This window comes from Coturnix japonica, chromosome 5, assembly GCF_054131305.1.
Source record: "Coturnix japonica strain WE chromosome 5, WE-NBRP24, whole genome shotgun sequence".
Classification (NCBI taxonomy): domain Eukaryota; kingdom Metazoa; phylum Chordata; class Aves; order Galliformes; family Phasianidae; genus Coturnix; species Coturnix japonica.
Genome location: NC_140667.1, coordinates 23,329,058 through 23,342,102, shown reverse-complemented (window position 1 = coordinate 23,342,102; position 13,045 = coordinate 23,329,058). Strand labels below are relative to the sequence as shown.

At 37.8% G+C, this 13,045-nt stretch overlaps 1 protein-coding gene and 1 non-coding gene across 18 annotated transcripts in view; both read right to left on the bottom strand.

Annotated features, from left to right (window-relative positions):
* CKAP5 (cytoskeleton associated protein 5) overlaps positions 1-13,045 on the bottom strand; it is a 43,277-nt gene that overhangs the window by 5,110 nt on the left and 25,122 nt on the right. For 6 of the 17 annotated variants that reach the window (XM_015864476.2, XM_015864479.3, XM_015864477.3 and 3 more), the window contains exons 23-42: positions 12,725-12,838; positions 11,822-11,950; positions 10,986-11,180; positions 10,288-10,423; positions 9,885-9,973; positions 9,070-9,180; positions 8,644-8,769; positions 7,812-7,961; positions 7,333-7,536; positions 6,945-7,080; positions 5,969-6,162; positions 5,354-5,526; positions 5,124-5,147; positions 4,056-4,229; positions 3,521-3,641; positions 2,712-2,891; positions 2,087-2,274; positions 1,593-1,668; positions 700-888; positions 481-618 (exon numbers count right to left, since the gene is read on the bottom strand). In XM_015864476.2, coding sequence (XP_015719962.2) covers positions 481-618; positions 700-888; positions 1,593-1,668; positions 2,087-2,274; positions 2,712-2,891; positions 3,521-3,641; positions 4,056-4,229; positions 5,124-5,147; positions 5,354-5,526; positions 5,969-6,162; positions 6,945-7,080; positions 7,333-7,536; positions 7,812-7,961; positions 8,644-8,769; positions 9,070-9,180; positions 9,885-9,973; positions 10,288-10,423; positions 10,986-11,180; positions 11,822-11,950; positions 12,725-12,838 — 2,847 coding nt within the window. The remainder of the gene's footprint in view (positions 1-480; positions 619-699; positions 889-1,592; positions 1,669-2,086; positions 2,275-2,711; positions 2,892-3,520; positions 3,642-4,055; positions 4,230-5,123; positions 5,148-5,353; positions 5,527-5,968; positions 6,163-6,944; positions 7,081-7,332; positions 7,537-7,811; positions 7,962-8,643; positions 8,770-9,069; positions 9,181-9,884; positions 9,974-10,287; positions 10,424-10,985; positions 11,181-11,821; positions 11,951-12,724; positions 12,839-13,045) is intronic. The other 11 variants (XM_015864482.2, XM_085548708.1, XM_085548706.1 and 8 more) reach the window with 3 other exon arrangements.
* On the bottom strand, positions 3,359-3,469 carry LOC116653565 (small nucleolar RNA SNORD67). The gene has a single exon (XR_004307664.1). It is a non-coding gene; the product is annotated as a small nucleolar RNA SNORD67 (small nucleolar RNA).

Below are 13,045 nucleotides of genomic sequence, written 5' to 3'. Positions count from 1 at the left end.
AAGCAGAGCGGGTAATACAATCTTTTAAAAATGAAGGGAAGTACAGACAAACCCACAGTAACCTCATAAGGCCTGTCTGTTAGCTTGATATAAAACCTCAAAAATAAAAACACCGAAGAAAAACATTTACAAGAGTTATGCATAATTACTGTTACATTACCAAGCTGTAAGCATGCTTCTAAGAGGCCAGCATTTAAGAGCTGGTTTGGATATGGTTAACTCTTAGTAGATGAAGTGTATTAGCAAGCAGTTCAAAGCCTATGCTGCACATGTCAACGTCCCAGGAGACCATCTTACCTTGGCAAATACATACAATATTGAGGTAATAATGGAAACACTGAAATTTTCTAAAACAGCCATAAAAGTAGGAGATTATTTACAACGCCACTTGCATATGGGAAGAATAATCCTTACTCCACAATTGCTAAATGAATCTCATTTCCTGAATAAATTGCTGTACAACATATTCCTAATACTTACTGTGCGAGAAGCCCCTTTTTCTGTATCTTTATCTGCTTTGCTTCCAGTCTGATCCATGTTGTGTTTCATTACTCTACACAGGTGAGCCTCCAGCTCAGATTCATTTTTGTTTTCTATCATCGTTAAGTGATCTAAGATCTAAAGAAAAAGAGGCAAAAGCTTTATAGAGTACATGAACAAATCAATTTAAAGAAGTACGCTACTCGTGCCATGTCTGACCTTGGGCCCTTTCAGCTTGCACAGGGTGTGAAGCAGAGTCTTCAGTGTCCTTATAGGAAACTCACTCTTACACTGCTTCAGCTTCTCTTTGGGAAAGACCTTCATGAAAATGTGGATATCCAGTAGAATCCGATCCAGATTGATGCTATTAATGGTTTCTGGTAGAAGACGCACCATTCTCCACAGACACTGCAATGACAGGTTGACTTGAAGCAAGACAACTCCAGGAAGAAATACTTAAATATTTAAAAGCATACATTTAAAAGATACAAAACTATCCTTGAGTTGTTTCACTTTGCTACTACATACATTGAAATATGTAGTGTGTGTGCCTGTTAAAATTAGTGGTACATATGGTCTCTTTAATTAGCAGCACTCTACCCAGACCTTCCTTTAGAAGTGATGTATGAAACTGTATGTAGTAGTACTGGCTTCACTACCACTAACAAGAGACAGCATCTTGTGTGCTCTCAGCAAAAAATGCAAAGATGCCAAGTACACCTGAACACAACACAACATCCCCAGGTTTAACCTTATTAAAAATGCTTAAGTTCTCACTAAATCACACCAGTTATAAAAGAGTGGTGTAAAATATATAAGTCAGTTTCAGCCTGGGATTGTTTGAACACATAGCGCACAACTGTGCCTAAGCAAATACTCCAAGCAGGCGACTGTATCTCCCTTTGTGGAGCACATATAATCTTCTGTAAAGTACTAGCAGGTGTTAAGCTTTCTCTCAGTAGAGAGAACAAAGTCACTGAATTAAACATTTCATAAATATTTCAAACTATAGTCACTTCCTTTTTTATAAACACTACCTGTTCCTTAAAGCTAGGCTGTTGATTTAAATAACCAGGTATTTCACAGTTCAAAACCACTATTAAGAGTCTCACCTTCATGACAAGTTCTGAAAACTTAGGAGAGCTGGCTGTTGCTAGCAGACTGTCTTGAAGTAAAACAAGTAGAGCACTAGAAGGAATAAGTTTAGAGTTGAGTTACATGGGAAAGGACTACACAGAAAATGGCAAATTACTCAACACAGTATCACACCAGAAACTATTCCAGTTGTCTACGTCATGCTGTATAAGAGCTCCCTCCTCACAGCACTTCAGAAGCGTTTATGAGATAGTCGGCTGAAATACCAAATCACTCCAAACTAGTTTGCTTAGCCTGCCTTCAGCAGCAGAGATTATGCAGACAAGCTATGATTACCCACCAATAACCACTGATGATTCTTTATCAATTAGCTGAACAATTTCATGGACATCATTCTTTGCTTACAGCATGACTAACAAACACAATAATTCATTCAAAAAACACAGAACAGATGAAATAAAGCAGTAGTCTTTGGTGTTTTTTGTTTTTTTTTGTTTTAAAAAAAACATACCTCAAAATGTTGGTCTGGTCAGACTTTTCAAGAACTTTCACTACCAAGAGATTGACTGACCGGATGACCTGCTCACCCTCCTCAAGGTCTTCAACCCGAGAATCCAGCATTAACGTAATAAGACCATGCATTAGGTCCTTCAGCACACCGGTGGAGGCTTCTCGAGCCAGACTCTCTATCTGGAATAGCTACCAATTGAAAACAAGGTTAGACAACATCCCTATATAAAATACTTCAATTAAAGGATTTCACTACACTATCAAATCCTTTGACATTCCTGCTTTATCCCTCAACAGGAAGGTTATTTGTACTGAGTAACTTCTGAAAAATACTTAAACATCCAACTAAGTACTCAAAACTTCAGGAATATTAAAATAGAACTTAACAGAAACATCAGAATGGCTGTAAGCTATTGAACAAGTCAACAGGCATTCTTTCCCTCCTCCCTGCTTACTCTCTGGTCCCTCCCTAAAGGTGCACTGGTAAGCAGATAAACAGCAACAAACCTTTCATAAAATCAAAGTGCACTAGCCTAGGTACAAGTCAGCTCAGACATTCCATTTGCCTGCATCATCAGCATAGAAATTACTTGCTTTTCTCCTTAATTTATAAGTCAAAGCCTTACCGATATCATGCTCCCAATAATACAGCTGTAAAGTTTCACTATCTCATCTTTGTCGAGCTTCTCATCTGCCATGTGCGTATTGTAGATTAACCGAAGCTGCATAAATGTAGCTATTAGAAATTGGTCAATGTGGCCAGACATAGCTTCTGCTTTGTCTTCCTGTCTGAAAACTTCATCAATCTAAGATTTAAAAACAAAACAGAGCACCCAAGTCAACATAATAAAAACAGATGAACATTTTAAAATTGTAGCTATTTTGCACAAAAGACATCCTTACCAATTTGCCAAGGTATTTCTATTCTAAGCTTTCACTTGAAATCAGTAAACTACAAACTTCTACTGCTAATTCCAACGTATTACAGATTCCAGAATTAACAACTTTCAAAATCTTCCAGACAAAACATTTCTATATAGTTTTCACACATTTATAGAGTAGGCTTTAACTATAAAAGAAGATATAAAATCCTTCTCTGCTGAGTCTGCACAGCAGCTTACATTTAAAAGTTAAGTTTCATTGGCAACAATCTGCTTCCTCAAACCTGTAGTATAGATGCATACTTGACAAAAAAAATATTTTTTTTTCCTGCCCTTAGTGCATCTGTGTTAGAGTCTATTCTACAACATGGAAGTGAAATTGATATTGTTAAAGCGAGTCAGATGGCCCCTGTGCACTTAGTTTTGTCATCAGGGAGATTCTGAGCAGAGTCCACGTCACCTGACACGGTTTCTCCACCAGAGTGCAGCTCATCACCCTCGCAGAGCAATAGTTTAGTTCAATATGAATAGTTGCTACACTTTAGTTCTCTTACCTGTGCTAGAGCCTGGATGCTTGTATTTATATCACCACTGGCTACTTGAGAAATGACAAAGTTGATGGTAGAAGCAGTGTTGCTGTGCATGTCATCAAAGTGTGGCGACACGGCACGGATTCTAAAAGAGGTGAAAACAGGATTTGTTACCCTTTGGAGAGAGTGTTCTTGTATATACTAAACTGCTATTTTTCAGAATCAGTTTAGAGACAAGAGAGATAACAATTTCATCTTCATAGGGGATATTCAAGGTAGAATGAGTTTCTAACATGTCTGTTACCATACCTGGAAACTCACAGATAACATTTAGAAAAATCAAATAAATAAGCAGAACTCGCTTTTTTCTTGAGAAATAACAGTTACCCAAAATTCAGAGCAGAACCATAGTCCATGACTTTGACATCTCTTTTCAAAACAGTTGACACTTCACTGTCTCAGGTAAAGAGGTCTGAATGTACAAATTGTTCATTTCAGCTTCTCAGAACAGTTCTTAAGTAGCCTTATTGGTTTTACTTAAATCTAAATCTAGACTTACTTGGGCTCAGGAATCAGGACTGGCTCAAAGATGTCATCTAGTTTGTGCTGTACAAGTGCGGGCATCTCACATTTGACAGTACCGTTGTCATTTTCAATTTCATCAAGATCCAGCTGAAATTCCCGTGGAACTGTATGTGCTGTCTCTGAGTGATTGCCCATATTGCGACTTTGGCTACAGAAACCAGGAGAGATGTTTATTATATACACAACAGGCAAAAGTACTAGTACTAGCATCTACTGGTAGCCCTAAAGCTCTCATAATAGGACAGCAGACATTTTGGAGATACAATTTTACCCATGATCCTTAAAATCTTCCCTTTGCTGCTCCTCTAGTTATTAGTAAACCAAAATTTTCTAGGCCAGAAAAGCAGCTACCAGTTACTTGCTTTCCTAGTTACTCTTACAAGATGAGCCCGCCCCCCCGGCCTGCAATTAGGTATACACTAGCTCATTTTGTCAGAGATCATTCAGCACAGTTTAAAGTAGCACTAATGGAATACAGGCTCAGAGCTCATGTGTGGTTTTCTTTGGTTTTTTGGTTTTTTTTTTTGAAAGATAATGAATAGGATGCATGTGTACATAGAAACATTGCAAGCTCAACTAAATCTAGGATTCTTCCATATAACTTGTACTTCATGCTAATTTTTTCAATGAAATAATACATTATTCTCAACAGGGACTTTTATTCCAAATCAAACAGTAAGAATACTGTTTCTGAGCTTTTGCTTCCAATACCATCTCTCCAGGCTCTATGTTTCATATGTGCTCATCCAGTCCTGTGCTATATACTTGTCCTAATAAGTTAAGGACACAGATAAATGCAACACACAGGACACTCTCCCAACATTTCCAACAGCTGTCTACCACAAGTGCCATAACTGCCTGCAGCTTCACCTATAGACATCTTGGTAGAAATCTCTGCTTTTGTTTCTTTTTGTTCAGATAGTAGATCTATAAATCTAGAACTGGCCATGATAAACCTGTCACCCCTCTGGAAAGGATGACTAGGATAGAAATGGAAAGACAGAAGAGCCTTGGCACTAAGGAGTTAGTGGGCAGTACTTACATCCTATAAGTGCGATACATAATTCTGTCCATGGAGAAGCAGTGAAAAAAGGCACAAGACCATTTAGAATTCAAGACAGACAAGACAAAAAAAGTTTCAGACATTCTAAGTTATTTGACCTATTTTCACAACATGCAAAGATGATGATACAAAAAATAAAATAACATAGCTGGACGTGATATTAGCACATACACTATACCACCTGCAAACCGTAACACATCATTACATACTTGAGTTTGGAAGACATATCCTCAGCAGGCCCCTTTCGCAGCATGCTAGCATTAGCGCTGATGTTTTGGATACGCTGAGGTTTCTCCTCTGCCTGTCTTACTGGAGCAGCAGATGGTCTCTTAGCTGATCGTTTTATCCTCTCCTCCAACATGCTCATGTCTTTCTCTGACAGCTAAAACAAACAATGCTTTCATTTAGTCACATGAATTATAGAAACATATACCTCCTGTAGGTGACAATTATTATAGAGTGAGATTTGCAATTCCAAGGCAGATCAATACACTACCATCTAGCAGCACTCCAACAGGGTCACTCTATCAGATGCTTCTTCAGAAGCTAGTTAATCCACACTGGCAAGCTACAATATGAATTACAGCCACTTCTAGCCCACGCTGCTTTCAAGAAATAATTTTTAATTAAAATCCCAGCACTATCAATAAGTTTAATTGTTGCTTGTGTTGTTGAAGAACAAAACACCTATCCACTTTCCATATCCTTATATCTACGAATCCCAGGCAACATTTTAACACCATGGAACTACAGAAGCCAAGGTCCTGCTACAGCTTGCCTATTCCAAGCACTTGTAACTCAACCATTGTTTTCCAGTTACTCACATTTCCAATCAGCTTGAATACTTGGTCACCATGAACATTATAGACTGTTACAATGGTGTTCAGTGCAGCATTGCGAACAGTGTTGTCTCTATCACCAATATGAGTTGCCATTTCTTTCAAGGCTTTCCCTGGAGTTGGCTGGCATACGTTCATGCCATACGATTCAACAAGACACCCAAGCTCTTCCAGGCACTCTGAAGGAAGAAAACGACAAGCACATCCAAAATTAAAGCTGTCGGGGAAACAGCCCTGACATCCATGCTGCTTGAGAACTAACACTCACTATACAGAAGTGTTAATGTCATTTGTCACAATGCGCAGTTTATTAACAGAATGATAGTTCTTGCCCTCCCTATTGATAGATGCACACACTTGAGGTGTTTTACAAGAAAGAAGCACACAGATGCATCTAAAAGTTGAATGGGTATGGGAATGACTGACAAGTATTTCCCATTACCATGAGCAAAGTGATATTTAACTTCACATCTAGGCAGTTTAGACAGTTCTAAATTTGTAATGTCTTATCACAGAATTTAACCCAGATTTATCAGGATGAGATATTCGAGGTGACAATGGAGCTGTTTGAGCTTTAGTAAATTATTCCTAAATTAAAACATTTGAGACTTCTGTACAGCATGGAGACACCTTTTCCAAGTTCTACTCATATTAACAGATTCCCTTAGTCCAGTACTATCATCATTGCTCTCCACAACACTTTTATTTAAAAAAGCCTACTCAAGGAATATTCAAACTTAACGTTGATAGTAACTTAACAGATTGTTCTACCTTCCAAAGATTAAAAAAAATAAAAAGACCATTCTTCTTTTAAATAAAATATCCAAAAGGGTTATTTGCAAGTCCATATAATTCTATATACAGGGCAAACCTCACATTCTACAAGTTCTGTTGGCTTTTCACAATGCAAAACAACATGACTTAAAATTGAAACTGGTTAGTATGTAATGCTATTTCCCACCTGCACGCTGTTTGGAGTTCTTAGATTTTGTCCCCTCCATGATGAAAGTAAACATTTTGCTAGCAGGATATACGAGACACATCCTATTCAGGATGGCACGCACATCTTTGCGGATGACATCTTTTGGTTCTCCTACCTAATAGAAAGGCAAAAAAAAAAATCAGGAAGAAATAATAAACATTTTCAACAGTCTCTTCATACTTACGAGTAGTTTAATGTTAAAGACAGTGAAAATTATACTCAGTGCAAAAGCTGCTCCTGGAAAATGCCTTTTTAAAGGCAAATACACAATACATTCAGAATGAGCATTAAACACTGTAGTAAAATTTGTTATCTTGCAATATTCCCCATAAAAAGTGAGGTTAACTTCTTATACAATGAATAGTACCTTTATGATGAGATATGGGATGAAAGATGATGCTTCGTTTTCAGTAAGGTGATACTCTTCTTGACTCAGCATATTGAAAAGCAATTTAAGGTATTCAAGCGTTTTCATAAGAACGCTTGTGTTGGTATCAAAGAACCGAAGGGTAAGCCACTTCAGGATCAGATCCAGGCAGCTGATGACTCCATCTTTCTCACTTTCCAAATGCTTCAAACGACAGGAGAAAAAAAGGGGCAAAGTGAAATACACTGTTTAAGAAATCAGAATAAGGAAGAAGCTATGCCTGTTAAGACAGTCTACACTCACTGACAGCTTTCTGAAACTGCAAGTGCCCACTTGTAACTTGCACAGGGTCTCAATTTCACAGTACAGTTACCTCTAGCTTCTCAGAGTATTCCAGATCAGAGTTGATTTTAATTCAAGATGAGACAACAAGGAATAATTATTTCTGTTGTCATGCACTAGCACAGACCCAAACTTACCTCAATCATAACAGCCAGTGCTTTGTTGTGGTGCTGGAAGTCTGCATGAAACATCTCATCCTGTAACCATTTGGCCACACAACTGGACATCTGAGTTTTCAGCTGCTCAATGTATTCATCACGAGGAGTAGTGAAGTTCCACTTCAACACCTGCAAAAAGTCAGCATTTGGAACTCAAAGCAAGCTGCACTTTTTGTTCTTGAAATAACCTGCAAATTGCATTGCTTCTAGAACTACTTCAGGATATGTTTTCAAAATCTTCTCATTATCAAAAGATAATGGGAAAAATTAAATGGCATTTGCTCACCTTGGCTTACATAAATGATCCTGTGTTGAGCAGTCATCTTTAGGCTGTTACCATAAATACTACCAACTAATTAGACTGGTTGTTTCTAAGCAAGATAGGCCTATTCACTGACAAGTAATCAATAAAGCATGTTTTAAGGAATAGAATTTCTACACACAAAAACACCAAGCTTGTTAAGAAGTACCGCTCCAAGTACGTATAAATAATTCAAGGCAGATCCTAGAATTCCAGCATTAGTTATGTGCAAAAGATTGATCAACTTGGCACTACAAAGCTGAGGATCATCTCTTAGAAGCTGTAAGAAGCTCTTACAAGAACATATAGATTCACAAAATCTGATAAACAGACAAATATCACAATCAAAGTAATATGGGCCTGTGCAAGTCAACTTGGGCACTAAATAACCCAAAGGAGACAGAATAGAACTTTTGTGTCCTAGCATATTTAATTCTAAATGCCAGAACAAAAGGATATGTTAAAATTAATACTACTTCAAAACAAGTGAATGCATTCAGACTTTCTTACCTTCAGTCCTTTCTCATCTTTCATTCTTTGTTCTTTCCCATTTGGGACTATGATAAAAATGGGACCCGATTTGTCATCATCCTCCTTCAAAGTAGGCTTGTTTAATACTTTCTTCCCCTGTACACCCTGAGGAAAAAACAAACAAAAAAACCCCAAACGCAAAGTATTAAGAAGCAATGCAAGACATATGCCTTAGTACAAGCAATAGCAAGCATTAGATGCCAGCCAACCTCATGCTGCCTATGTATAAAAGAGCCAGAGAGAAGCTGAAAGAATAAAGTTGATTAGAATTTTTTAAAGTAGGTGCTCTGCCGCTGTGGAAGCAAGACTTGTGACAGTGTGTGCAATAGTATCCTGTGAAAGATGACATCATTCTGGACCAGTGCATCAGTTACCCACACACATCCCTAAAACCCAGTGTAGTACCTGTTTGATAGATTTGCTCTTTGTCAGACTGGTATTGCCTTTGCTGAGGTTTGTATTAGTTTTGGACAGACTGGTATTGCCCTTGGACACACTGCTATTAACATCTGACTGCTGTAAATAAGCCATAAAAAAAGGCTTTGTTGTTAGAGACATATTTACTTGGAAGAGTTACCGACCCAAATCACTTACATGGGTTTTTATTTATTTCTTTTTGTGTTCACTGCAGAGACATTAACTCCAGAATCAAAACAAACAAATAGCTTTCAGTTTGTTCCATTCATTTCTGTCACAAATCTGGACCTTCATCAGTTATTCTCATAACACTACTTTAGGTTACTTTAAAATAAACAGAAAAATTACAGTAACAAAGAAAAATAATCCAAGCATGCACAGCTGAGGCTATCACTGTGCCTTCAAACATTCCTTCTCGCAGCTGTGCTCAAGGAGATTTTTACCTTTCCAATTGTAAAGGAGATGAATTTCCTTCAATACATGGGCTCAACACTATTGTTCACAGCAGAACAGCAATGGTAAGAATAAATTCCCAATTACATGAAACCAAGGAGGCCAAGCAAATTTATGGAATGAGCTGTTCACAAGACTTATTTTTTTTTTAAATAAAAAAAAAACAGACTTTAAAAATTTGTTACTACCTACTTAAGTAAAAGATACAGAAACACCTAATTTCAGAAATCAGAGAAGCACAATGATTCTTAGTAAAAGCAGTCCCTAAAAAGGGCTGTACTTTTACCAGTAAAACATTACTCAATCAGCTAATTTAATTGAATTAATATCACACAAAATAAAATAATTACCTTAGTTTTAGAGGAAGCTCCTCCTACTTTGGCTTTTTTGGGATCAGGCTTGGACTCCATGACATTTGATCCTGAATCTTCAGCAAGAGCTGGAAAAACAAAGATTATTCCAAATTACCAGGAAGCCTATTTCAGATCAATGTTGTTTCTCTGTTCTTAGAGCAGAATAATAAACTGTTCACAAAGATAATGACAGTAACATGTGATAATCCCCCTACCATCACACAAGTCAGAAGACTTTCTTTCGCATGTTAGCACACGCAGTTCTCAACATCATAGTATGTCAAATTTGTCATAGTTTAAAATATAAATAATCATTAAAGAGCTGTTTCACCAGAAGTCTTCTTAGGTGAATGTAAACCAATCCTTTTTTTCAGTTATTTCCCAGAACTTGAGAGGTTACCTGAGGCAGGTTGGAATTTGGCTGGAGCTGCTCCACCTCCTGCTCTGGAGGATGCTTTAGCAGGAGGAGCTGGTTTGGCTGGCATGTTGGCTTTGGCTTTTTCAAGCATGGCCAGTACCTGGTCTTTGGAAGTAGGCTGCAGAGCAGGGGAAACAAAACAACAGATGCAAAAAGATGACTATTTCAATCCATACCACAAACAAGAAAAACAACAGTACTCTGAAGCAGAATATTCTCTAGTAAGCAACTTCCACAACACTTAGAACATCCATGCTTTCATATATTCCCATTCTGAGATGGGACACTTTGCCCTTAGTTTATTTCTGAAAGATCTATATGAAACATGAACTTGCAGTCTGTCCTAGCTGAGCAGTCCTATGAAGTTACTGGAGAACTCTATAAGTAATTGTATGAGTAAGCCATCTTTGAAGTATGTGTTCAAAAGCATACAGTGAGACCATAACTGGTAAGCTACAAGCAAACAGATTTCTTTCAGAAAAACAGACACTGAATAAAAAACAAGCTCTTACAGTGACAGATCATTTGTGGCCATGGTCTTCCTGAAGTACAGAAAACTGTGTCTCCTGACCTTATTCTCAGCCCCCTGATGTTCAGTGCAGGCAAACTTTTTCATGACCAAAAACATCATGAACCTAACAATTTAACTGTCACTTATCCACTCTTAGTCACAGCAATACCTTCAGCTTGCCGGTGGCTTTTGCCATCTTCTCAAAGCCAAGATGCATCATAAAGAATGGCAGGGCATCCTGTGCCTTTTTACGCACATCCCCATTTCGATCTTCAAGGCAGGAGTAGAGGTGAGGCACACATAAGAGCAGGTCAGAAGGAACAGAGCGGAGGGTAGGCAACTTGTCAGCCAACCAACCAAGAAGCTAAAAGTTTAAAAAATATTTTTCAATAAGCAATCATTGATATTTGGAACATCTAACACAAGCCACAAGAGCATGAACAGCAATCCTTTACACAACTATATAAAGAAGGAAAAAACTATGTTTAGACAAACATACTCTTAAACAACATAAATGAAGTATCAACAATTAAAAACTACCAACAAACACTGAGTACAGTATTTGAACAGGCAGCTATTTAAAACTTGGAGCCTGGTCAGGCAAGAGTGTGTGCTGTTTCCTTCTGTAACACAGGAGTTTCAGAACTAGGTAGTCCAGCTGATTAGCAAGTTGTACTTCATTAACCTCAATATACTAACACACCTCCAGTTCTGTTCTGGTCTTCATCACTATTGTGTTAATTTAAGGGAAAGCAAAACAGTTACCAAAAAAGGCAAAACCTCCATTTTCAGAGGCACTGAAATTTAAGTTACAGCTATCACACTGGGGGACAGCTCATTAGCCCTGTGAAGTTTAACAGTTTTGACAGCAAGAACACAGACTTGCTCCTTGTTTACTCATATAACAGTTGTTTTGTAAAAGCAAACTGATGTTACATAACATAGTCCATAGCAAAAAAAGGTTATTTTGAGTAGATACACACAAAGAAGTTAAGAGAAGCCTACCTCTTGTCTTAGGAAAGGATTTTCTTTCTTGAGCTCCTCAGATAGGTCTTCTCCTTCCAGCCACTCTTTCATGCCAGTTTGTTCAGCCCAGGCATTCACAGTTGCTAGTGCAGCAGCACGAACGTTATTCTGTAGCAATAACAAGATTTAAGAATAATCCTAAAGAAGGGTCAGAAAATTACACCAGGAGATTCTATGCTATGTCTTAAAATGTGTTTTCACTGCTCAAGAAACATAGGATTCAGAATCCTATTTTATCAATACCATCTGAAATGTCACCTCTGATGATTGCCTGTGAATTCTGGCACAAATCGTTAGCATCTTCTTAAGCCTCCCTCTCTCCAGTTGCTCCAAGTAGTTCTTTCCCATGGTCCTAGCTTTGATTTGACACAGTATCTTGACAAGCTCAACACTGGCATTATACAAGCTTTGGTATCAGTCAGTGTCATATTTCTGCCTACATGTTAGAAGCTTCCCACTCAGTCACAGAACAAGACAACAGTGCACACTGGAATTCACACTGATACACTAAAAGAAGAGTTCTACAAGCAACTTTAAAGTCAATAAGGTTTTCTTGGTTAAATAGTGTATTTTCATTCTGAGAATCATGAATACATAAAGTCGTTGTGTTTCCATTTGTGAGATGAATTATGACCCCAATTCCAGTTATTCACAAGCAGTAAAATATATTTCATGCAGAATGCATACCAAAGACACTTTATTTGAATAATAAATCATCATTTAAGCAAGAACAACCCCTCTCCAAAAAACCACCATCACTACTTGCATAAGCTTCCAAAGCTTTAATTACCATCCACATCTCAAAAGCAAACAGTAAGTTATTCACTGGCTTATCTTAGGCAGTGAAAGGCAAAAAAAGGAGAAAGGTATTGAGCATCTTACCTTACTGTCCCCAAGGACTGTAATGACAGGAATGCCCAAATTTTTCACATGCTGTTTGATATTGGGGCCCATTGCTGTTGCCAGCTGCTGAAGAATGCTCAGTGTTTGTTGCACCTGCATATAAACGAAGTCTTTCAATAAGCCACAGTTACAATTATATGTGCAAAATTCCAAGTCATATGGGGACAGTTAACGTAACTGTACATAGGCTTTTACTTCAGAATGCCTGCTTATTGACATATGGAAACTAAAATAGGGTGCGTTACTTGTAGGATGACCTACATAGATTTTCCTTTTTTTTTTTTTTTTTTGGAAGGGTTT